The sequence below is a fragment of the Bufo gargarizans genome, chromosome 2 (genome assembly GCF_014858855.1).
Source record: "Bufo gargarizans isolate SCDJY-AF-19 chromosome 2, ASM1485885v1, whole genome shotgun sequence".
Taxonomy (NCBI): Eukaryota; Metazoa; Chordata; class Amphibia; order Anura; family Bufonidae; genus Bufo; species Bufo gargarizans.
The window spans coordinates 323,867,134-323,893,130 of NC_058081.1; the positions used below are offsets into that span (position 1 = coordinate 323,867,134).

General features: G+C 41.0%; 1 protein-coding gene across 1 annotated transcript in view; it reads right to left on the reverse strand.

Moving 5' to 3' along the window:
- Positions 1 to 25,997, reverse strand: part of HAL (histidine ammonia-lyase) — a 75,932-nt gene that overhangs the window by 23,992 nt on the left and 25,943 nt on the right. The window contains exons 10-14 of the mRNA XM_044277242.1: positions 24,804 to 24,851; positions 24,087 to 24,234; positions 23,912 to 24,007; positions 23,586 to 23,644; positions 21,464 to 21,544 (exon numbers count right to left, since the gene is read on the reverse strand). Of these exons, the coding sequence (XP_044133177.1) occupies positions 21,464 to 21,544; positions 23,586 to 23,644; positions 23,912 to 24,007; positions 24,087 to 24,234; positions 24,804 to 24,851 (432 nt within the window). The remainder of the gene's footprint in view (positions 1 to 21,463; positions 21,545 to 23,585; positions 23,645 to 23,911; positions 24,008 to 24,086; positions 24,235 to 24,803; positions 24,852 to 25,997) is intronic.

Genomic DNA, 25,997 nt, shown 5'->3' on the forward strand with positions numbered 1-25,997 from the left:
CCCCGTCCATTATTGGAACAGGAAAAAACACTGGTGTACGTGGGGTGGGGGGAAACTTTTAACCTCTCTGTTTCCTGTCCCAATAGTGGGCGGGGAGACATCCTCCATGTGGTGCTGTCATGGAGGACGTCCTGGAAACATAGTTATCCTTTTGTTGGTCAGTGTATGTTGCTAGTCAGGAAATTTCCCAATGCATTGTATATGTATGACGCATGTCGGCAAGGGTTTAACCCCTTCACATACAGTCACATCCAAAATGCTTACCGGGGCTGTGACACTATAAAGTGTCTCAGCCGCGGAGTCTCCGCTCTTCCCGAGAGCAGAGCCCCCGGAGAAGCCGGCAAGGGACCAATCAGAGTGGTCCCTTGCCGGCAAGCGCTCCGATTAGTTAGTCTCTGCAGACTAACCAATCGGAGCGCCTCAGAGTGAAAATGCCAGTTTCAGGCTGTGATCTCCACGCTGGAGATCACAGTCTGAGATCAGGCAAGACTGCCTGTGTGCCACCGTGCCCCTGATCATTTCCGTGCACCAGTGATTTAGTGCCCGTGATAATGCCCCCAGATACTGCATAACAAGTTGTGCGGTGCATTTTCTCCTGTTAGCCCTTGTGAAAAAAGAATTTGGGACTAAAGCAACATTATATTGACTTTCTAAATTCTATGAAATGCTTGGGTCAAAGCATTCACCCCTATATTTATTCCTTGAATGGTGTAGTTTGCAAAATGGGGTCACTTTTGGGGTTTTTATTTTTAGCGTTTCCTCAGGGTCTCTTTAAATGTGACATGGCACCTAAAAACCATTCCAGCAAAATCTGCCCTCTGTTAATATGGCGCTTCTTTCCTTCTGCACACTGCAGGTTCCGACCACATATGGGGTGTTTCTGTAAATTGCATAATCAGGGTAATAAATACTGAGGTTTGTTTGCCTGTTAACCCTTACTGCCTTACAGGAAAAAAATAAAAATAATGGAAACTCTGCACAAAAATTTTAAATTTCCCCTCCATTTTGCTTTAATTCTTGTGGAATACCTAAAGGGTTAACAAAATTTGTTTCTACTATGTAAGCCCCACAAAGTGACTTCATAACTGAACTGCTCCTTAAAAAAGTGGGTTTTGGCAATTTTCTTAAATGTCAAAATTGGGGGCGTGGGTGAGTAGCTCTTGCACCATAGTGACTTTTACACAGCAAGACCTCAGTCTATAGATGCCTAACAAACGGCTCTACCTCCTGGTTCACTCCCTGACAACATGGTGAAGAACAAATGGATCTTACCGAGGATTAACAGCTCCAATCTAGAGTTCTATTTCGAGAAGGGAAAAAAATCTAAGATGGTGCCAGCTCCTATAACAAGGTGTCGTCTCCTGCCTCGGTAAGCAGCATGTCTAACGCTTTCCCCAGACTCTATTTCGCCACCAATGCACACGGATTCATCCTCCTACCTGGAGCCTTCCATTCCCAGTTCCCTCCAACTCCTGAGGATATTCGGTCCTCGTGGATAGCGAGGGTGGACATTCAACATGGCGCCCACAGAGAGCAGACGGTAGTGTCCCCATCCAACAGTCGCAAGAAGCAAAGGATGGACAACTCAGAAACCACTCAGTGCTTCTCCAGAGGAACATACAAGCTCTGACCCTCAAACTGACTTTTTTTATTTTATTAATAAGCTTCCCTACATAGATTATTTTTTGGGGATGTTACAAGGCTTAGAAGTTCAGAAGCAAATCTTACATATTTTTTTTTAGAAATTTTCAAAAACCCAATTTTTAGGGACCAGTTCAGGTCTGAAGTGACTTTGCGAGGCTTACATAATAGAAACCACTCAAACATGACCCCATTCTATAAACTACACCCCTCAAGGTATTCAAAACTGATTTTACAAACTTTGTTAACCCTTTAGGAGGTGTTCCACAAGAATTAATGGAAAATAGAGATACAATTTCAAAATTTCACTTTTTTGGCAGATTTCCCATTTTAATATTTTTTTCCAGTTACAAAGCAAGGGTTAACAGCCAAACCGCTGTACGGGCACACGGCAGGGCGCAGAAGGAAAGGAATGGCATACAGTTTTTGGAAGGCAGGTTTTGCTGGACTGTTTTTTTTTTTTACACCATGTCCCATTTGAAGCCCCCCTGATGCACCCCTAGAGTAGAAACTCCCAAAAAGTGACCCCATTTTAGAAACTACAGGATAGGGTGCCAGTATTGTTGGTACTATTTTAGGGTACATATGATTTTTGGTTGCTCTATATTACACTTTTTGTGAGGCAAGGTAACAAGAAATGGCCGTTTTGGCACCCTTTTTTTTTTTTTTGTTATTTACAACATTCGTCTGACAGGTTAGATCATGGGATATTTTTATAGACCAGGTTGTCACGGACTGCTGAGATACCCAATATGTATACTTTTTTTATTTTATTTATGCAAGTTTTACACAATGATTTCATTTTTGAAGCAAAAAATAAAGAAATCATGTTTTAGTGTTTCCATAGTCTGAGAGCCATAATTTTTTCAGTTTTTGGGCGATTACCTTGGGTAGGGTATGATTTTTGCGGGATGAGATGACGGTTTTATTCGCACTATTTTGGGGTGCGTGTGACTTTTTGATCGCTTGCTATTGCACTTTTTGTGATGTAAGGTGACAAAAAAATGGTTTATTTAGCAATTTTTTTTTGTTTTTATGGTGTTCATCTGAGGGGTTAGGTCATGTGATATTTTTATAGAGCCGGTCGATACGGACGCAGTGATACATAAATAAATAAATAAATAAATAAATAGTATACATATTAGGCAAGTTTTACACAATAACAGCTTTTTTAAAACAAAAAAAATAATGTTTTAGTGTTTCCATATTCTGAGCCATAGTTTTTTTTTATTTTTTGGGCGATTGTCTCAGGTAGAAGCTAATTTTTTGTGGGATGAGGGGATGGTTATATTGGTACTATTTTGGTGGGCAAACGCCTTTTTGATCGCTTGCTGTTGTACTTTTTGTGATGTAAGGTGACAAAAAAAATTGTTTATTTAGCACAGTTTTTATTTTTTATCGTTTTCATCTGAGGGGTTAGGTCATGTGATATGTTTATAGAGCCGGTCGATACGGACACGGCGATACCTAATATGTATACTTTTTTTCCCTCCCTATTTACCAATTTTTTTTTACTTTATTTGGGGGAAAATTACATTTTTGTTTATTTTTACTTGAAACTTTGAAACAAAAAGTTGAAAAAATAAAGTTTTCCCCCCAAAAAATTAACTTTATTTTTTTGTCCCACTTTGGGACTTGAACTTTTGGTCTAATCCCCTTTACAATGCATTCCAATACTTCTGTATTGGAATGCATTGGCTGTATGAGTAATACTGTGTATATTTCTCATACAGCTTCCGGCCTGTGAGATCCAGGGGGCTGGATCTCACAGGCTCGTCACCGGAAGGCAGCGCTGATGCCTAAGGAAGGAATCGCGCTGCCTTCCATGACATCAGGTCCCCCCTACAGCCGCATGGGGACCCGATGGCACCGCCGATTGCCGCCGCACACCTCAGGTAAAGCCGCAAACCGCAGGTCTGCATTGACCTGCGGTTTGCTGCGATCGCCGATGCGGGGGGGGGGGGGGGGGGTCGTTGTGACAGGATTCCCGCTGAATGATTTCAGCGGACATCCTGTTCCAATTAACCCCCACCGCGCCGCAATGTAGTTTTAAAGTTAGGACGTACCGGTACGTCATGGGTCCTTAAGGACTCGGCAAACATGGCGTAACGGTATGTCCCAAGTCCTTAATGGGTTAATAGTATGGGTGTTTTTGGATGCAGAGATACCTATGATGTTTATATTTATAGTTATTATATGGAAAGAGGGGCAATTTAAGCTTTTATATTTTTTATATATTTAACATTTATTTTTGATGATTTTTTGGCTAATATATGAGCCTTTAAATTATGTTTTTTAATTTAAAATTTTGGTCTATCAGGGATTTTTAAAATGCCATTTAAACTCAATTTTGCTCATTTCTTATCCTGGCCTGCCATCTGGTGGCCAAAATAAGAATTGCAGCCTGAACACTTTCAGCCACATCAGCTAGGCTCATGCGCGAGCTTCCAGGTTTTTGTGCATTTAGATGCAATGGCCTCACTTGGTCACTGCATCTAAAGCATTTAATTACCGCAATCGGCATTATTGCTAGTCACGGTAATCAGCCGCAGATCTCTGCTGTTTGAATCAGCAGAGATCTGCCGACCCTGGCGCCCGCTGCATGTGCGAGCGGGCGCCATGTTTACATATCAATTCAGCGCCGTACATGTACGCCGCTGGTATCGAACAGTTTAAAGCTGCTCATCTCTAAAGATGGACGCTTTCATGTTGTTCACACTCTTGAAGATAAAAGCGTGCTCCAGGATTGGAAAATCCAATTGACTCTCCCAGACTCCGGGAATACCAGCATTCTTTCCTCTCTTCCATAAGAATGGAGACCGGTGCCTCAACAAAGAAATCTGAGGATTCCTATCGAAGACTTATGGAACTCTATACCCATTTCTCTTAGCTGGTGAAATGTGATCTACGACGAGCCTTATACACTGTAAAGTCGGAGGCCTCTAATTTGTTTCTCTGTTTTTATGCATCCCTTACAGGTGCTGTTCCTTCATTCTTCCAGATAAGAGCTACACCAGCTTCTAGTTCCTGTGCTTTCAACTTCTTTAAAGGACTTTTGCCCCTCCTTAGCGTAAGTGGGTAGAACCCTACTGGTCACAATGTTTTTTCAGTTTTTTTTATTGGTTATGTTTTCTTTTACTAGCTTTCTCTGAATGTTTGAAGGTACACTATGTTGATTCTCTCTGGCGGTACCCCACCATTATCGGATGGCTATATCTTCCACTACGGGGATCTAAATAATGTCCTTGAACGCCAAGGGGTTGAATTGCCCTAAAAAAAAAAAAAAAGCATTTGTAAAGCACGAACTTTAAAAGCAGACATTTTATGTGTCCAAGAGTCTCAGCTTTGAATCAGTGTGCATCATCTTTTAAAACACCGCTTGTTTCCTAATATATTTCACTCACATCACTCCAAAAAAGCTAGGGAAGTCTTTATAGCAATCAAGAACTCGGTCTTCTTATCCCTCATATCACAAACAGTGGATGGGAATGGACGCTATATCATTATGGTTTGCTCTATAAACGATTGTTTACACTCTAGTTAACATTTACGCTCCCAATGACTGTCCTTCCTACATAAAGTGATGAGACATGTCCATAAACAAAAACAAAAAAAGGGTAAATTGATTATGTGTGGGGACTTCAACTCAGTGGTGTGCCTAGGTGTTTGGCACCCGGGGCAGGTCCTTTCTCTGCCCCCCGCCCCCAATAACTTTAAAAAGATTGTATCCCCTTACAGTAGTATTGCCCTCATTGTACAACCTTCAAAGTAGTTTTTCCAGATATGTGCCCCTTCAAGGTAGTTATGCCTTCACTGTACAACTTTCTCAGTAGTTACACCCACATTGTGCCCCTTTAAAGTACTTATCTCTTTATTGTGCCCCCTTCAAATTTATAATGCCCTCTTTGTGCCTCTCACAGTCGTTATGCCCTCTCTGTGCCCATTTCAAAGTAGTAGTGCCCTATCTGTGCCCCTTCAGTTTTAATGCCCTCTGTCCCCCTTCAGAGTAATGACCTCACTGTCCCCCATACCAGTAGTAATGCCCTCTGTGCCACTTTCATAGTAATAATGGCCACTCAGTGTCCCATAACAGTTATGCCCACCCACTTTACAAGAGTAATGCTCACAGTAGTAATGCAAGCTGTGCTCCTTCATAGTAGTAATGCCCATTGTGCCCCCTTAATAGTAGTAATGCCCATTGTGCCTTCTTCACAGTAGTAACGCCCATTGTGCCCACTTCATAGTTATAATGCCCATTGTATCCCATTTATAGTAGTAATGACCATTGTGCTCCCTCCATAGTAGTAATGCCCATTGTGCCCCCCTAATACTAGTAACACCCTTTGTAGTGGTATTGCCCTCTGTGCCCCCTTTGTAGTAGTAATGGCCTCTGTGCTCACTTACACCCTCCCAAGTGGATGATTAGGAATAGGAAATTTAAAAATGATCTCATCTCTCCCACAGGGGAAAACCCAAGAGCCTGACGGTCTGTCTAACGAATACTATAAACAATTCCAGGTTTAGCACAGGAAAAGAACGTGACTTAAAATATACCTTTAATATCAAAGTAATGGGTATTAGTACAAAAAGTACCTATTAGTTAACGATACGTGACGTAATCCCCTGAGGGAAGATATAATTTATAAAGCAGCGGGGGAGGAGGGGGGGGGGGGAATAAATAAAATAATAAAAGAAAGGAGAAAAAAAAAAAAAAAAAAAAAAAGGGGAGGATGATCAGGGGACCACAGGGGATGCTTTCCTTGTAATACCCTAGTCTATCCTCAGCCCAGGGTCACCCCCTGATGGTGGAGGTTCCCTGTCCCCGTGCCTAATCCTATAGCATCCCTGTTAAAAAACCCTATCAGAAAGGGATATAACATACAAGTTAGATGAACAAAAGATGTTTCAAAGATATATAAATATAAACTAAGTTCGGCACACCACAGATAATCTGATACCGATACTTATGCAAGCAAAAGACCCCTACGCGTTTCACCTAAGAACAAGGATCATCAGGGGGTAGATAAGGTAACACAGTGTAGATATAATAGATGTACAGTCGTGGCCAAAAGTTTTGAGAATTACATAAATATTGGAAATTGGAAAAGTTGCTGCTTAAGTTTTTATAATAGCAATTTTCATATACTCCAGAATGTTATGAAGAGTGATCAGATGAATTGCATAGTCCTTCTTTGCCATGAAAATTAACTTAATCCCCCCAAAAAAACTTTCCACTGCATTTCATTGCCGTCATTAAAGGACCTGCTGAGATCATTTCAGTAATCGTCTTGTTAACTCAGGTAAGAATGTTAACGAGCACAAGGCTGGAGATCATTATGTCAGGCTGATTGGGTTAAAATGGCAGACTTGACCTGTTAAAAGGAGGGTGATGCTTGAAATCATTGTTCTTCCATTGTTTACCATGGTGACCTGCAAAGAAACGCATGCAGCCATCATTGCGTTGCATAAAAATGGCTTCACAGGCAAGGATATTGTGGCTACTAAGATTGCACCTCAATCAACAAGTTATAGGATCATCAAGAACTTCAAGAAAAGGGGGGGGCGGAGTTTGCTGCAGAGCTGACAAGTTGCAGCCAGTGTTAGCTCTGTGAAGAGAGAGGACAAAACTAACAAAAACTGCTTAGAATCAGATTTATTCAGCCTAAAACCCGCAAATCCTGATTCAGAACACAGCCAGGATCATCGAGACACCTTAACTGGCAGATTCTGTGGAAGGGAAAGGTTGCGGCCTGCAGCCCTTTGAGAAGCCTGGGACTCTATTAGGGCACCCACCGTGCAGTGAGAGCCGTACCCCGCGGCTTGTATATGCCATTAGCTGCAGACCTCTACTATATTCCACCCCATAAACCCGATTCACACAGGGGTGTGAGGATTTTATTCTGAGGACCAGGAGTTAGCGGCGCTGCTGAACAGATTTAATCAAGTTCGGCGTAAAAAGATCCGGCCGTGACTACAGTGGTGATAAAAGAAAGCGGACCTGCCCGACCAAATTCACCACCGGACCCGGGTACCGCTGGAGCGGTAAGTACCCCAAACTACCCCTGACTGAGGAGAAGATAGAGACCGCCGATTCAACTACACTGGATGCGGCGAAAGTAGTTCCGGCCGCCATCACAGAAGACCAGATTGAAAATGTACTCTAAACTGCTCCCCTTACTGCCTACAAGTGCCACCTCTGGAGCGGTAAGTACCTCACACCGTTTCCAGAGTAGTAACTGGGGAATACTAGAGGATATTTGCGGGACTACTTCTTACCTCCCCACTGACACGAGGCAGATAGGAGACGGAGCGCAGTAGATTCATCCGCCGACCGGAACTGTGTGGATTCCCCTGAGCGCGATTTTCGAATCTATGCAGTGTAGCTGATAGCTACACTGACTATTTACATACACCAGTCGTGATTTTTCTGATTAAATGTTCTATTTACTCTGTCTGCAAGTGATATAGAACACACCAGAAAGGAGCCAGACAGATCCCATTGAGTTACCCACCAGCTTCTGTAACTCTTATTGTAATGGCCTGTTGATTTATTAACCAGCACCTTGCCAAGTGATCTAATAACTTGTCAAGGTTAAAACTGTGATTTGAAGAGTCAACCTCTGTACTAACTCGCAATATTACATCGGGTGAAATTTAAAGAGACAGTAACCCCATATTTGAAACAAAGCCTACAAGCCTGCTGTTCATCACTCCTGCAAGTACTATAGAGATTGGCTCTGTAGCCGCGGCTGGGTGCGGAGGCCTCGCCCGGTTCCCTGCCCGCGGAGCGGAGTCTTTATATTTGGCGTAAGAATCAATCCGCTGAATACTCCAACTTAACTCGCAGGACTTCAACTTCTTGTGACAGACAATTATATTGAAATAAGGTGGCTTATTCAATTGATGGCTAGTTGAGGATATTTAAGCCTGTATACCCCAAGTTTATTCCTATCAACCATATATGTGACATTACTACTCAACGCCCGGAAAGTCGATGAGAATTAATTACGGAGACACCAACTGTATCCGGGAGACTTAAATATTAAAGTATTCCTAGCCCCAGATAACTATGTGAAATGCCCTTCAAAGTAAAATAGGAGCCATGACCACAGAAATATATCTTTCAGATATGATCTAATACTAAGCTACCAAGCTGCCTCCTCTCTTCACCTTTGGGTTAACTAAACATTCGACCCTTCAGATTCATACTAATCATTCCTTTCTCTAGCCCTTTTATCTGCAATCTCTTCCAGTCACCATGGGGAAATCAAAAGGCCTGCAAGAGGAAGATAGACCTAGCAAGACTCCCAAAAAGCATCCTGATACTAACAAAGGACAGAAATTACATGCATTTCCTGCTGAACTCAGCTCATCAGCAAACAGAGGAGCTAGTAAGTTTTACACCAAAAGTGACGCCGGCTCTGAGGTTGATGATGACGACTCCATCCAAGATCATGACGATCTGAGATCGTACATAAAATCACTTCCTACTTCAGAAAGCATGAAAGGTATGCTGCGGGAATTCTCTGATACTCTAAAGTCAGAACTAACCGAAATCAAAGCTGACATGAGACAGATGTTTTCCAGAATTGATAGTGTAGAAGATACCACAGTTAAAATCATCTCACATTCCACGTATCTAGAAAACAAAGTTGTAGCCCAACAAAAAGAATTGCATGAGCTCCGCCTACATCTTGACGATCTGGAGAACAGATCAAGGCGCAACAATCTTAGAATTAAAGGAATGCCTGAGTCGGTAGAAGATAAGGATATTTCCTCAGTACTGAATACATTATTCTCAGAACTTTTAGGGAAAGAAGACTCACAAGACTTAGGCATTGAAAGGGCTCATAGGGTCTTTAGGCCAAGGAATGCGACCACTGACATACCCAGAGACATCCTATGTTATCTTCTAAGTTTCAGCCTGAAAGAAGAGATCTTGAAAAAAGCCCGAATAGCAAAAAAAATTGAATACGAAGGTGGAGAGATAGCTATCTTCCAGGACATTTCTAAATTCACGCTTGACAAAAGGAGGCAGCTTGCTCCATTCACCAGAGCCCTTAGAGACAGGAATATTAAATATAGGTGGCTATATCCATTCGGCCTTTTAGCCACCTACAACAGCAGACCCTATATTATCAAAACACCGGAGGACCTTTCATCAGCCATTCGGAAACTGAACCTAGGAGATATTGACATACCAGAATGGCTTAATGAGGGACTTATTGAATCTGCTCCCAGCTTACCTAAGGAAAACAAGTGGGAAACCACTACTACCCCGAAACAAAGAAGGAGCGATCCCCAAGACTCTCCCTTCCCAAGGGCTCCACGCAAATTCCAAAGAGGTTTCACACCAGGATGAATAAGTTATATATCCTTTAATAAGCTTTTTCTTTTAATTTACTTTATCTTATTGTTATATTTTTTTTTTCATAATGTGTGTCTTTACCTCAGTATGTGTATCACTTGACACAATTGCGTTATTTAACGCTTGATATCTTATCTGTCATGGTCATTGGCTCCTGTTGATGTAAGCAGAAGTCTTCCTCCTCCACACTAGGTTTTGATCAGTTTTGATCACTCCCTAGTCTCACTTCACATGTTGTAACTTGTTAAGTTGTGTTAATTATTAATTAACATAGTTATTTCCCCCCCCTACAGAAACACCCATCCATTTCCATCTTGATGAGTGTTCTAAACTCTGATCCAGGAGGTTATCCTTTTTCACCTATGGATCAGACGCTGTTATTCTTCATCCCTTTGGTACTTTTCTCTGTTAAAGAGGCGTACCGTTTGTTATCAATGTTGTTCTTACATAACCCCACCAGTCAGACTATGAAGAAGGTTCATTATACTCTTTTAACAAGTAATGGTCGATTTTAAATGTGCAACCTACAATGCTAACGGTTTAAATGTTCCCACTAAAAGGGGCCAGATACTTCAAATTTTCAAAAAACAAAAAGTTGATTTATTATTTATTCAGGAGACACATTTTAAAAAGAATTCCACCCCTATAACTAAACATAGTTTTTACAATCAATGGTACAATGCCTGCACCCCCTCTCAGAGACGGAAAGGAGTAGCTATACTTATAAGCAAAAACCTTCCCTTCATTAGATCGGATATATTTATTGACCCTGAGGGCAGATTCATTTTTCTCAAAGGTAAAATTGGTATGCAGATGTTTACTTTTGCGAATGTCTACGCGCCAAATGATAAACAGGTAGCATTCGTTAAATTTGTATTGGGCAGGCTGGGTCCGTTCATGGAGGGAACTTTGGTTCTCGGTGGAGATTTTAACATAGCCCTTGAGCCAGGCATAGATACATCTAGAGGCAAATCTTACATTTCCTATAAAAAACTTAAGGCAATTAAAAACCTCCTGCATGAGTCTCATTTGGTTGACGTCTGGAGAGCCATGCATCCAACTGAAAAAGAATTCTCATACTTCTCTAGCGTACACAATTCGTACTCTAGGATTGATTATATATTTACAACACAGAGAGAGTTAGAAAATGTTTTACAGTCAGATTATGGTTCTAGGCTCCTCTCTGACCATGCTCCCCTCCATGCCCGGTTCCAATTTAGTTTACCCAAGGCTAAACCCTTCACTTGGATACTGAACGAAAGCTTATTAGCAAAAAAGGACAACATAGACCTTATTAGCACCCATCTGAACTATTACTTTAAAGAAAACCTGGAGGGTAGTGAGTGCAACCCCTTGGTTTGGGAAGCTCATAAACCCGTCATTAGGGGCATTCTTATGCAAATAGGTGCCAAAGAAAAAAGAGCCCAAAATAAAGATCTAGAGGATACTTTATACAAGATTAAAAAACTGGAGAAGTTACATAAAGCTTCTTTATGCAAAAAAGCGGAATTAGAATTGTCCCAACATAGATTAAAAGTTAAAGAAATACTGGATTCGAAATTTCAGAGATATCTATATATGGCTAACTTTCGTCACTATCTATATGCCAATAAATGTGGCAAGGATCTTGCAAAATTGGCCCAAAAAGATATCTCTGCCAAAAATATTCCATACATTAAAACAGCCGATGACAAAGAGGTCAGTCATACTAAAGACATAGCGAGGGCGTTCCAAGAATTCTATAGCAAATTGTATAACCTTCAATCAACACAAAAAGAGAATGGGGTCCAAAATTTTAACATTGAGAACTACCTTCACAATATTGATGTACCCAAACTGTCCCGAGACCAAATAGAATCTCTAAATGCCCCCTTTACCGTTCAGGAAATCAAAAATGCTATCAATAGTCTACCAAGCGGTAAGAGTCCTGGCCCAGATGGGTTCTCAGCTACTTACTACAAAAAGTTCAAAGATATTCTAGCCCCACACCTGATGAACTATTTCAATAAGATATCTTCGGATGTTCCTTTCAGGACTGAATCATTAGCTGCACATATTACGGTAATCCCTAAAGAGGGTAAGGACAATTCTCAATGCTTGAACTACAGACCAATTTCTCTTTTGAATAACGATCTGAAACTCTTCGCTAAACTTTTGGCGTTGAGGCTTCGGGATCTTATGTGCTTTCTGATCGGAGATGACCAAGCGGGGTTTATTCCCAAAAGAGAAGCTAAGGATAATACTATCAAAGTATTACAAATGATCCAATATGCACACATCAAGAAGATCCCACTCTTACTGGTCGCCTCCGATGCAGAAAAGGCCTTTGATAGGTTAAGTTGGCCTTATCTCAAAGCAGTCCTTGAGAAATTTAATTTCCCCAGTCCATTTATAACTAAAATTATGGCCCTATATACCACCCCCACGGCTAAAGTTAAAATCAACGGTGAACTCTCAGACTCATTTGATATTCGGAATGGTACGCGACAAGGCTGTCCACTATCACCCCTTCTTTTTGTTTTGTCCTTGGAGCCCTTCTTAATTAAAATTAGGAATAATTCCCAAATTAGTGGTCTATGCACCAGACGAAAAGAATATAAAATTGCGGCATATGCTGATGATACGTTATTCGCCCTTACCGACCCCTTAACTTCACTCCCCCAATTAATTTCAGAATTTGACTCCTTTAATGTAGTATCAGGTTTTAAAATCAACCTCAATAAATCAGAAATGTTCAATGTATCACTTAGCAAAGAAGTTTGGGAAAAAACCAAATCAACTAGCGAACTCAAACCAGCTGATAACTATTTTAAATATTTGGGTATTAATATCTGTCTACAATCCTCAGATTTATACAAACACAATTATGCCCCACTCCTGAAATTTGTTAAAAACCAATTAAAAGTCTGGGAACCATTGCTCCTCTCCTGGTTTGGGAAAATAAATCTGATTAAAATGAGCATTCTCCCTAAATTTCTTTATTTATTCGCCTGTCTCCCAATTGAGCTTCCTAAGAAGTTTTTTTATGCGGTCAAAAAAGAACTGACTAAATTCGTTTGGCATAATAAACATAATCGATTAGCATATAAAACCATGATTAGGAGCAAAAGTAACGGTGGCACTGGCCTTCCGGACCTTGAAAGTTATTACAAGGCCTCAATTCTATCAAGACTAATGGAATGGGCAGTTAATCCCCCACAGAAACCGTGGGTCGAGCTGGAATATGAATCTTCTGAAACTACGCTTTACTCATTCCTTTGGGAATCTCCAATTTATTCTCATAATCTCAGAAATATTAAAAATCCCCTTACCAAATTCTCTATCAGAAAATGGCACTCCGTTAATAAATCCTTGAAATTTATGCCTTCTATTAGCTCGGATACCCCTCTTATAGGTTTTATACCTAATAAATGGTTTTTTTGGCACAACACACTAAGACGTAATAGGAACTTATCAGAAACCCCGATAAGCTCAGTATGGGAAGGAGATAAAATCATTTCTCGCTTGGGCCTGGGAAACATTATCGACAATACTTTCATTCCAGAAAAGCAATATCAGATACTGGATAAAATACTGTCCAGCTACAATCTTGATGATAGTTTGTTTGAAGAAAGTAATTGGGTAACTCAGCACCTCCACAGTAGAACTCCACTAACCCACTTACTATCTAAGTGGTACAGATTTATTAACAATCCAAAAGACAAACCGATCTATATAGATAAGTGGTCTACCGAATTAAAAACTCCCTTAAATGAATCACAAACTCAAGGTTTGATCAATAATGCGTTTTCAAGTCTAAAGTCTTTTGCATACCAAGAGATGCAATTTAAATTAACTTCTAGATGGTATAAGACTCCAGTCTTATTAAATAGAATAGATCAAAACATTTCTAATCTATGTTGGCGCTGTGGAGCTGGGATTGGAGATTATACTCATATATGGTTTAACTGCCCCCGAATCTCACCCTTCTGGAAAGAGCTTAATAACATCATCAATGAAGTATTTGGGGTTAAAATCAAGCTTTCCATTAATCTAGTGTTGTTTAACTTACATGATGTCCATCAATCATCTGTGAAATCAGAGTTATGCTCATACTTCCTTAGCATCGCTAAGATATTGATTCCAAGGAAGTGGTTACAAACTGATCCACCCACAATACGAGAATGGCTCACTGAGTTGCAGAAAATTCAAGGTTTTGAAAGAAGGAGATGGCGTATTCTACTCAAGCCCTCAAGATTTGAGAACATTTGGAGCAAATGGACCGATTTTCTAACTCCAGCTAAAGCACTCCAACTGTCTGAACTTTAACCACAATTAGTTAATTTTTTTTTATCCTATTTTTTTGTTTTTTGGCACCATGCATTGTAACTTGCAATGGAACATTACTTATGTTTTCAATATTTTCAGTATTCTGTTTTGTTTAATGATCTTTCCGAAATATGAGTGTTAATTATCGGGTTACTGACTGGTACTTACTCCTCATTCCTTCTTTCCCTACTTTTCCCCTCCTCTCCCTTTCTCCATCCTTCCACTGTCCCACCACTCACCTTAGTTTCTTCTTTTTCCCCACTTTTCAGAATGATGTGATTAGCATTATTTACTGAGGGTGACTTTACTCTCATGTAATCTTAAACTTGCAAAATAATAATAAAAAAAGAATTTACAAGAACTTCAAGAAAAGAGGTTCAATTCTTGTTAAGAAGGCTTCAGGGCGTCCAAGAAAGTCCAGCAAGCGCCAGGATTGTCTCCTAAAGAGGATTCAGCTGCGGGATCGGAGTGCCACCAGTGCAGAGCTTTCTCAGGAATGGCAGAAGGCAGGTGTGAGCGCATCTGCACGAACAGTGAGGCGAAGACTTTTGGAAGATGGCCTGGTGTCAAGAAGGGCAGCAAAGAAGCCACTTCTCTCCAAAAAAACCCATCAGGGACAGATTGATCTTCTGCAGAAAATATGGTGAATGGACTGCTGAGGACTGGGGCAAAGTCATATTCCCCGATGAAACCTCTTTCCGATTGTTTGGGGCATCAGGAAAAAGGCTTGTCCGGAGAAGAAAAGGTGAGCGCTACCATCAGTTCTGTGTCATACCAACAGTAAAGCATCCTGAGACCATTCATGTGTGGGGTTGCTTCTCATCCAAGGGAGTGGGCTCACTCACAATTTTGCCCCAAAACACAGCCATGAATAAAGAATGGTACCAAAACACCCTCCAACAGCAACTTCTTCCAACAATCCAACAACAGTTTGGTGAAGAACAATGCATTTTCCAGCATGATGGAGCACCGTGCCATAAGGCAAAAGAGATAACTAAGTGGCTCGGGGACCAAAGCGTTGACATTTTGGGTCCATGGCCTTGAAACTCCCCAAATCTTAATCCCATTGAGAACTTGTGGTCAATCCTCAAGAGGCGGGTGGACAAACAAAAACCCACTAATTCTGACAAACTCCAAGAAGTGATTATGAAAGAATGGGTTGCTATCAGTCAGGAATTGGCCCAGAAGTTGATTGAGAGCATGTCCAGTCGAATTGCAGAGGTCCTGAAAAAGAAGGCCAACACTGCAAATACAAATACACTTTGCATAAATGTCATGTAATTGTCGATAAAAGCCTTTGAAACGTATGAAGTGCGTGTAATTATATTTCACTACATCACAGAAACAACTGAGACAAAGGTCTAAAAGCAGTTTAGCAGCAAAACTTTGTAAAAACTAATATTTGTGTCATTCTCCAAACTTTTGGCCACGACTGTATACTTAGCTCCCCGTTCTGATATTGGGAAACATCAATCTTGGCTGGAATAATTATGGCCTAAAAAGATCAAAGTTAAATGTCACATGAACTGTACCAGAGATAAGGATACCAGGTGTAGAGAAATCCATAAAAGGTGCTTACTTACATTCTGCCAAGAATATGATTAAGTGATGTTCCAGCTGGGGAGCTGTCAGGCTTATCTATACCTATTTGTAGTCTGTTTTTCTAGCTTCCAAATTGATGTCCGGACGCCGCATACGCCACTTCCGGTGCCATGAAACGCACCAGTGGAACGCATCACGTGTCCGCATGCCACCCCTGCTACTTCCGGTGCTGTAGAACGCACCAGTGGAGTGCATAAGGTGACTGTAAGCGAATCAGAGGTTACAATGAGGCTCGATTAATGCGCATGACAAAGTCCAGTAATGCGATGCTAGATATGCAGGGAAGGGGGCGCCTAGCTAATTCATAGGTTTGACGCTGCATAAGTGTACACAGTGCCTTTTTAGAAGCCTGAATTCACTGAGGGATGTGTAGATTAGAAATAGAGAATTTTTATAGTCAAACATTGCTAATATAGATTATAATACCAATATACCCTCATGGATTCAGAAGGGGTATAATATTTATATACTTTGGGCTAAGATAAGGCGAATAAATAACATAGAAACCTAGACTGTGTCGGCAGATAAGAACCATTTGGCCCATCTAGTCTGCCCAATATACTAAATACTATGGATAGCCCCTGGCCCTATCTTATATGAAGGATGGCCTTATGCCTATCCCATGCATGCTTAAACTCCTCCACTGTATTTGCAGCTACCACTTCTGCAGGAAGGCTATTCCATGCATCCACTACTCTCTCAGTAAAGTAATACTTCCTGATATTACTTTTAGACCTTTGCCCCTCTAATTTAAAACTATGTCCTCTTGTGGTAGTTTTTCTTCTTTTAAATATTCTCTCCTCTTTTATCTTGTTGATTCCCTTTATGTATTTAAAAGTTTCTATCATATCCCCTCTGTCTCGTCTTTCTTCCAAGCTATACATGTTAAGGTCCTTTATTCTTTCCTGGTAAGAGGCACATATCGCCTTTTTAGACATGATGCTTTTCGCATCGATGAGACCAGTCACGGGTCAATCACAGTGACTGGGGGTAAGCCTTTGCCGACCATGAGATTTACCAGGAGAGACATCATTGTATGCCAATTTTTCAATTAAATGAAACAAGTGAATGCGAGTCTTTCGTTTAAACCACCAGGTGACTGGGAGCGGAAACGATAGATCCACTTCGTCTCCTTCTGGAGGATTTTCCTATCCCAGTCACCTTTTCTCGGAGAGGGGGGGACCGTTTCAATGGCCGCAAAGGAGATAGATTTTAAATCTCCATTATAGTGTTCATTATCCTCCAGAAGGAGACGGAGTGGATCTACCGTTTCCGCTCCCAGTCACCTGGTGGTTTAAACGAAAGACTCACATTCATTCACTTACCCTCAGTCACTGTGATGATTGACCCGTGACTGGTCTCATCGATGCGAAAAGCATCATGTCTAAAAAGGCGATATTTATCGATTCGCCTTATCTTAGCCCAAAGTATTTAAATATTATACCCCTTCTGAATCCATGAGGGTATATTATTATAATCTATATTAGCAATGTATGACTATAAAAATTCTCTATTTCTAATCTACACATCCCTCAGTGAATTCAGGCTTCTAAAAAGGCACTGTGTACATTATGCAGCGTCAAACCTATGAATTAGCTAGGCGCCCCCTTCCCTGCATATCTGGCACCGCATTACTGGACTTTGTCATGCGCATTAATCGCGCTTCATTGTAACTTCCAGTTCGCTTACAGTCACCTTATGCACTCCATGGTGCGTTCCACAGCACCAGAAGTGGCGTATGCGGCGTCCGGACATCAATTTGTAACGTGATTCGGCTGAATCATTTGAATCCTTTCTTGCTGTGATATATAAACAATTCCACTCTACATTAACTCCTCATCTATTGCATGTATGTCAACAGTGCATGACGGGCACCCCTTTCCCCACAGACATGCTAAAGGCCCCAATTATCATACTCCCTAAAATCGGGCAAACCTAGCAATGCCCCTCAAAATTTTAGGCCTATTTCCCTACTGAATTCGGACATTAAGATATTCGCTAAATTAATTGCCTCTAGATTATCCCCTATCCTTCCATTGATTATTAATGCTGACCAGACAGGTTTTGTTAAAGGGCGCTTAGCTTCAGACAAGACCCTTGGGGTACTGATTTAATTATGCAGAATTGCACCGTTCCCCTCTCTTGGCGGTGACCCTGGATGCCGAAAAGGCGTTCAACCGCCTACATTGTCTGTTTGCCTTCTCGCTCCTTGCAGTGATGGGCTTTCAGGGCCCTAGTCTAAGTGCTATATCCAGCTTGTACTCTACTTCGACCACAAAAGTATTTGTGAATGGAGTGCCACACGCCAAGGCTGCCCGCTGTCACCCCTGTTGTTAATTTTAGTCCTGGAGCCCTTAGCAAAACATATAAGGAACACTGTTGGAATAAGTGCATTTACTGTCGGCTCCGCCACTCACACTATATCACTGTATGCAGTTGATATTATACTTAGGCTACTTTCACACTTGCGGCAGGACGGATCCGACAGGCTGTTCACCATGTCGGATCCGTCCTGCGGCTATTTCGCCAGACCGCCGCTCCGTCCCCATTGACTATAATGGGGACGGGGGCGGAGCTCCGGCGCAGCAGGGCGAAAGGACGCCGGACTAAAGGCCCCCGTCCCAATTATAGTCAATGGGGACGGAGCGGCGGTCCGGCAGCATTGCGAAATAGCCGCAGGACGGATCCGACATGGTGAACAACCTGTCGGATCCGTCCTGCCGCAAGTGTGCAAGTAGCCTTAGCCTTTCAAACCCAACCCCAATCCCTTGAAAAAGCATTGATGACAATCTCCCACTTTGGCTCACTATCCTATTACAAGGTCAATATAGCTAAGTCGCAGGCCCTTCCCATCCACATCCCCCCTAATGAGTGGAGACAGCTTAAAGCTTTATATCCCCCTGGACTGGCAGACCTCTGAGTTGACATACTTGGGAATTAAACTTACCACCCCTAGCACCCTCCTCTACAAACAGAATTATGAACCATTACTTTCTACTTTAGCCCAAGATGTTAATAGCTTTGCTATGAAAGACGTATCTTGGGTGGGCAGAATAGCCTTGTTCCAAATGATGACCCTACCCAAACTAATTATATATATATTATATTTATTTATTTATTAAGGGCTCTTCCCATCCCTGTACTGGAATCCTTCTTTAAGAGAGCACAAACCCTCCCGAATAAATACCTCTGGAAATTGGGTCGTCCCAGAATAGCATATAATCTGATGACACGGAGGCTAGGAGCAGGAGGTTTAGGCCTCCCTTCCATTAAAGATTACTATAGAGAAATAGGCATATCATTCCTCGGGGAATGGTGGATGGACTCATGGATTCAAATTGAATCAGAGTCAGTTAGTAGAAGTTCCCTGAGAGATCCAGATCTTGTGGAACCCAACCCCTCCTGAAGCCAATTTGCTCACAGTGACTCACGCTGGAACTTTATGGCAACATTTCTACAGTTCCCATGGAGAGCAGGGCAACCTGTATGCCTCAACTTATATACTGGAAAGATGTATTGAGGGCCTTGATCTCTCTGTATGGTGGGGGTAAACGCAATTAACCAAATTATCCAGGAAAACTTGGTTCTTCCTTTTCAGTCAATACATGACTCTTTTCATATCCCACACAGGGAATTCTACAACTACTTGAGTGTGCAACATTATTTAGGTACAATCATGAAATCTACCCCAAAAGTTTACTCTGACATTATTAACTTTACCACAATCCATTATTACATAAAAAGCAAACTACTAAATATATATATGACCTATTAGGTGATAAAGTGATACTCGTCAAGTCTAGACCCATTCTAGCATGGGAATTAGACCTGGGGAGATCTTACCCGGAGAAAGAATGGACCAAAGCTATAAGTTTTCCTTCATCTAACTTTAAATGGGTCACTCACTATGAATCAGGAGTTAACACCCTCTTGAGAAGGTACTTTACACCTTACAGGTTGAGTCTTATGTACCGGCTTGTTGTTGAAGGGAATGTGGATGCACTGGCACTTTGTATCAGATTCTTTGGTCATGTCCCAAATTGGAAAGCTATTGGCAGCAAGTGTTTGCACTGATCTCCCAAATTAGTTTGGTCTCAATTACACTTTCCCCAGAATTAGCCCTCCTATTTCTGGGCATACATTATTTCCACCAAGTTTATAGCAACCTTGTAGGCCATATTCTATTAAGTGCCAAATTAGTAATCACTCACCACTGGAAGTCACTTACAAGAAGTGATACTTGCAGTGAATACCACCTCACGATATGAAAGGTCCCTACTGATCTCTATGAACGATCCCCAAAAGAGAGACACAACATGGGCCCCTTGGCTAACACACCCACATTACACCCAGTGATGGTAACTTATGCTTTTTCTGACCTCTATGATATGGAAACGCCGACTGAGACACATGTTCGTTGTCACCTGCTTGGTTTTCTTTTACTTTTGTCTGCTTATCCTAAGTACTTTTTAACGGTATAAGAAACTTACCTTCTGTGGGAGAATAATCCCTCAGAAAGACTCTCATCGCCATTGTTAGGGGCTCGCCCCGACCATATCTTCTTGACATCTTATGTAATCAGATCACTGTCAACTGATTATATGCATTCGATGTAAAACTGCTTACTTTTAGCATGTTTGTCAAACCGTTCACGAAAAATTAATAAAAATGATTATTCACAAAAATGTAAAAATTTGCTTCTAAACTTCTAAGCTTTCTAACGTCCTAAAAAATAAAATGACCTTTACAAAGTGAGGCAAACAAAGTATACATATGGGAAATGTTAAGTAATAACTATTTTATGTAGTATCACTTAAAAGCAGAGAAATTCTCATTTTGAAAAAAGCTAATTTATCCAAATTTTCAGCAAATTTTTTTTTTTATGCATAAAAAGGTAAAATGTATCAACTCAAATTCATCACTAATATAAAGTATGATGTGTCACGAGAAAACAATCTCTCAGAATGGCTTGGATAAGTAAAAGCATTCCAAAGTTATTACCAGATAAACTGATACATGTTAGATGTGAAAAATGGGGCTCCGGCATTTGAAGGGGTTAATAAGCAGTGTGCTGAATTAAGATCCTAAATAAAACTTGCAGGCCAGTTATATGCCTGCTATGAACTGGCTTAGGTTTATCTTCGTGTCTGGCATAAATTATAGTAAATATGTGGGAGACCATGGCCCCTCTCACTTTTTCAAAAGTGGCATACAGACTTTGATATATTTCTCCTCAGTGTGTCTGCGATTAATGCTTATTGTGTGGCTTACCTAAACTCACAATTTAACCCTTCAGTATGTAGCCAACACTGTCCAGAGTCCAATGTATTCATGATATGCATGCTCCCACTGCTGCTGATTGACAGCTTGCAGCAGCAAGGATTAGACAGAGTTTAGGAAAACCAGCCATTCTTAACTACTGAAATCAGTGTGCCTAATCCATGCAGCTGACAGGTTCTCGTTAAGAATAACGCAGAAGATTCGGAAATTACACCTAACCTGCAAAAGATCATTCCTCGTGCATCAGAGCACATAAAAGGATACAGGATTGTCTGTAGCACTGTTAATTTCTGTTGAAATTATGTTTCTAACAAAGTCAATGGTATCGTTCACCACACCATGAACCTAGAAACACAATTTTCACAATTACCAAATCGTCTTAGTATTTCTAAATAGTTAACATTTTATCTTCATTTTGTAAAGCGATGACTTTTTAGTTCAGTAACTCATGATCACTTCTAACAACTTTACTGAGTTCGTTATTAGGCCCTGTCATCTATCTGAGAAGATGAAATGAGATTGTTAAATAAAGTAAAGCAAACAATTAAAAGGGGTTGTGCCAGTTTAATAAAAACTCTGGCAGCCCCTTGTTCACCCCTTTTCTCCTGGTCCTCCCTGCTGCTGTTTGTTTTCCTAACTGCAGAAGTCATGTCCCGGGCTCTGCTGAGGCCAGTGACTAGTGTGCACAGAACGATGTTGCTGCAGCCAGGAAGTGGACGTCAGCGGCAGGGAGAACCTGAGCACTGTGCTTGAAGAAGCAGGGGAGAATGGTGGCGATATCAATTCCGTTGTTATTTTACATTATTTAGAGGGGTTCCCAGAACTTGGACAACTCCTTTAAGCAACAAAATGCTTAACTGTAGTGCTTAAAACAGGTTTTCCTTAAGTAGTTGTGGGTGACCAATTGCCAGCACCTTTACCATTTACTGGTTGGAGTGGGCTGAGGCGCTCGTCGAGCGCTGAGGCCTCATCCTTGGCCTGTGATGTCACGTCCACGTCGATCACATGGCAATTGTACAGCTCAATCCCATTCAAATGAATGGGAATAAGCTGCAATATGAAGCACAGCACCTAAACAGTGTAGAGTCTTGTGCCTGGTATGCTGCGAACAGGCTGCAGAGATTGGTACAGAGGAGCAGAATCTTCTCTATTTGTGCTGTGTAAGGTCAACAATCATCATAGCAGCTTGGATCCAACCCATAGCTGAGGGAGAACTGAAACTATAGGCTTTAAAAATTCATGGCATAACCTAGAGAAACTAATTGCCTATAACTGCCCTGTGTACTACTGATCGCCTGAAAAACAAGTAAACGCTTGTTCATCGGGTAAAAGCATCGCCGATTTGAACACCTAAAATACTGGTTTCTGGGCAGCACCTTGTGCCGTGTAAACTGATCTGCTGCCCAGAAACAATGATTCTCTATGGGGACAAGCAATCGCACAGCAATCCTGTATCCCTATACAGTGATCCCTCAAGATACAATGGCCTCAGGATACAATATTTTCAACATACAATGGTCTTTTCTGACCCATTGTAAGTTGAAACCAGACTCAACATACAATGGCCCAGATTCAGATCCAACCAATGAAGGACACTTCTCTGGTAAAGTAACTGTATTAGATCCTAGTTAGAAGCTATTCCTTACTGTTATATGTAAGGACTTGTTTTATCTGTCTTAGTTATCTGCTTATTTTTCTTAAATCTTCATTTTCTCTTACCTTGGATGACATTTTGGGGCTTTAGAACCGATCACTCAACTTACAATGTTTTCAACATACAATGGTCATCCTGGAACCAATCAATATTGTATTTTGAGGGACCACTGTATAGAGGAAGTGACTGCTGCATGTAAATGCAGCCCTCACCTTCTGTAATGAGCAGGCAATTATCACAAACTAATGGATTGTTCTCAATAACCGCAGCCCATCTTATCTTACAAGGATAAATCAAAGGATACAACCTCCAAATGTTATATATCGTCATACATATTGGTCAATTCAGTATTAGGGCCCTATTACACGGGCAGATAGAGCAGACGATTGTCGGGACAGAAGTGGTCCCTCCCATCAATCGCTGCTCGCTAGAGGAAGAGACAGCTGCTATTACATGCAGCAATCTCCTCCTCAGTATAGGGACGAGATATCACTAATGCATCGCTCGTCCCTATACTGTCTCATTGTTTGCCAGCAGCAGTTTGCCCATTACACAGCGTGATCTGCCCCCAGCAAACACTCGTTCATCGGGTAATCGGCGGCAGTATTACAATACCAGATGATCACTAGCGAGAGTTAAGATGATTGCTAACAAGTGTTCATATTAACAAAAATCTGCCTGTGTAATAGGGCCTTTAGTCTTATTGTTAGCTTATATGGTCAATTTACTTACCTGAGGGCAGCAGCGTAGTGTATAAGCATCTTGAACCCTGTCACAAAATCTGTGACTTTCTAAAAGTAAAAATAAGCACAAAAAAGAACCTGACATACAGATTACTTTGACAGTATCATCATTGCATTTATGCAATATCAGAATTTTCCTCTTATTAACCTAAATTTTTTTTAAAAAAACAAAAAAAACACTGCCTGCTATTTATATTTACATATATACCGTACATACAATATATATTATTCATACATATACATTATATATCATTTCCTTGGTTCTACAGTTGCATCATGTTACATATTACTTATACAACGTCCATTTTAAACTACCAGCTATCTCTGAAGGATGGTGATCCGAATCTAGAAGTGATCTAAACCGAAAAGCCACCTCCACCTGGCCAGGATGAGGTCTCAATCTGTGGATATCTGAAAGAAATCACAGCTCATTAATATAATGGCCTGTACCTAACTGGCTATTCAATTTAGTAGGACAATAATGACCAACCAGAATCAAAGGCTCTTGTAGTTCCCTTTAGCACTTCCAACGTGAGAGCAGCAATAATATCTGCTTGCTTGGCAATTGCATTGGCTCTCTCCACAGCCTCACAGCCTAGCGATGTGATCATCTGCGTACCGTTGATAAGAGCTAAACCCTGCAAATAAACAGTTACAGAGTAATAAAGGGTATTTGCATTGAGGACAGGTTAGATGCAACCTGCTCAGTCTGGAATTAGTAAGAGCTTATGGATGCCAGTTAGAAGCAGACTGTAGGTGTGGGACGTTTTATTATAACATTGTCAAGGAGCAAATAATCATCTTAACCTGCCAGCAAAAAACTGTCTACTAGTACAGAGCAATATAATTTTTTAAAAACTGAGAATATAACATGTTTAATAAGCAATTTTGATTTATTTACCACCTATATAATTAAAATATATAATAGAATTGAGAGCCTTCATAACATATATCTGTATTCTTAGTTGACGTGTACACAGTTCGCCTTAAAAAATGGAAGGAAATTCATCAAACATTTGCGTAGATCTGCACAGAAGACACTCACGGATGCATGCTATGGCTATAAACTTTTTTGGCATACAAAGCTAAACATCTGACTCAGACAATTCACATAATGCTAATAAAACCTTACATGGTTTATACAAAGAAACTTCTGTTGGGCTTCACTGTAAATGGTTATTATACTTGTTATATAAAACGCATTTACCTCTTTTGGTTTCAAAGACACTGGTTTTAATCCATGAGCCTCAAGAACCTGAATACGAAAAAAAAAAAAAAAACAACACATTTACAAAACCAATCGTTCTCTTGTTTAGTGTAGTTAATAATGAAGGTTATTAAAAAAAAAAAACACTCCAGGCAAAAACTAAAAATTAATCCTTTGGCCAAAGTCATGGAGCTATACATGCCCTCAACGTTATATTTACTTGAATGGTGCCATAACAGCAATCTCCTATTGTGCCCTGCTAGGCCGCAGGTGAAGCCTGTGCTGCCATAACATCAGAGCAGTCCTGAGCCCAGTCAGAGTCAGTTTATACACAGACTTCCCTGCAGGATGATGTCCATACCTCCCAACCTTTGAAAATCACAAAGAGGGACAATAGAAGCGTAGCGAGCCGTAGTAATTTTTAAATACTAAGCCATGCCTCTAACTTTGCCCAATGCATATCTATATATGCCCAGTCCCCTTAGTGCCCCTAAACCGAAGTTATACAGCCCCGATCAAAAGTTTAAGATCTTGAAAAATGGCAAAAAAAATCCTATTTAGCATGGCTGGATCTTAACAAGGTTCCAAGTAGAGCTTCAACATGCAACAAGAAGAAATGAGAGAGAGACAAAACATTTTTTGAGCAGTCAATTTAATGAAAACAACGAACAAACGGAAACAGGCTGTTTTTCAGCTGATCAAAAGTTTAGGACCACATGTCTTTAAAAGGCCAAATCTGTGCAAAGATGTGGATTCATTGTCATTTTCTGTCAGGTAGTCACACTTTGTGATGGCAAAGGCAAAAAAACTCTCCCTTTTTGAACGTGGTCGGGTTGTTGAACTGCATAAGCAGGGTCTCTCACAGCGCGCCATCGCTGCTGAGGTGGGACGCAGTAAGACAGTCATTTGGAATTTCTTAAATGATTCTGGAGGGTTATGGAACAAAAAAGTCAAGGATCCAATTGGTTGTCCATCAAGACACTGGATGTTCCTCGACCCAAATTAAGGCCCTTACTGGTGCTGACTGCAGCCCCATAACCATCAGACGGCATCTGAGACTGAAGGGCTTCAAGAACAAAAAAAAACGCAATTATACTTACCGGTAATTCCGTTTCCTTGAATCCACCATGACGGCCCACATTGAGATTGACCCTTGACCTCTGTAGGGGCAGGAACACATAGAGAGTTTAAGAA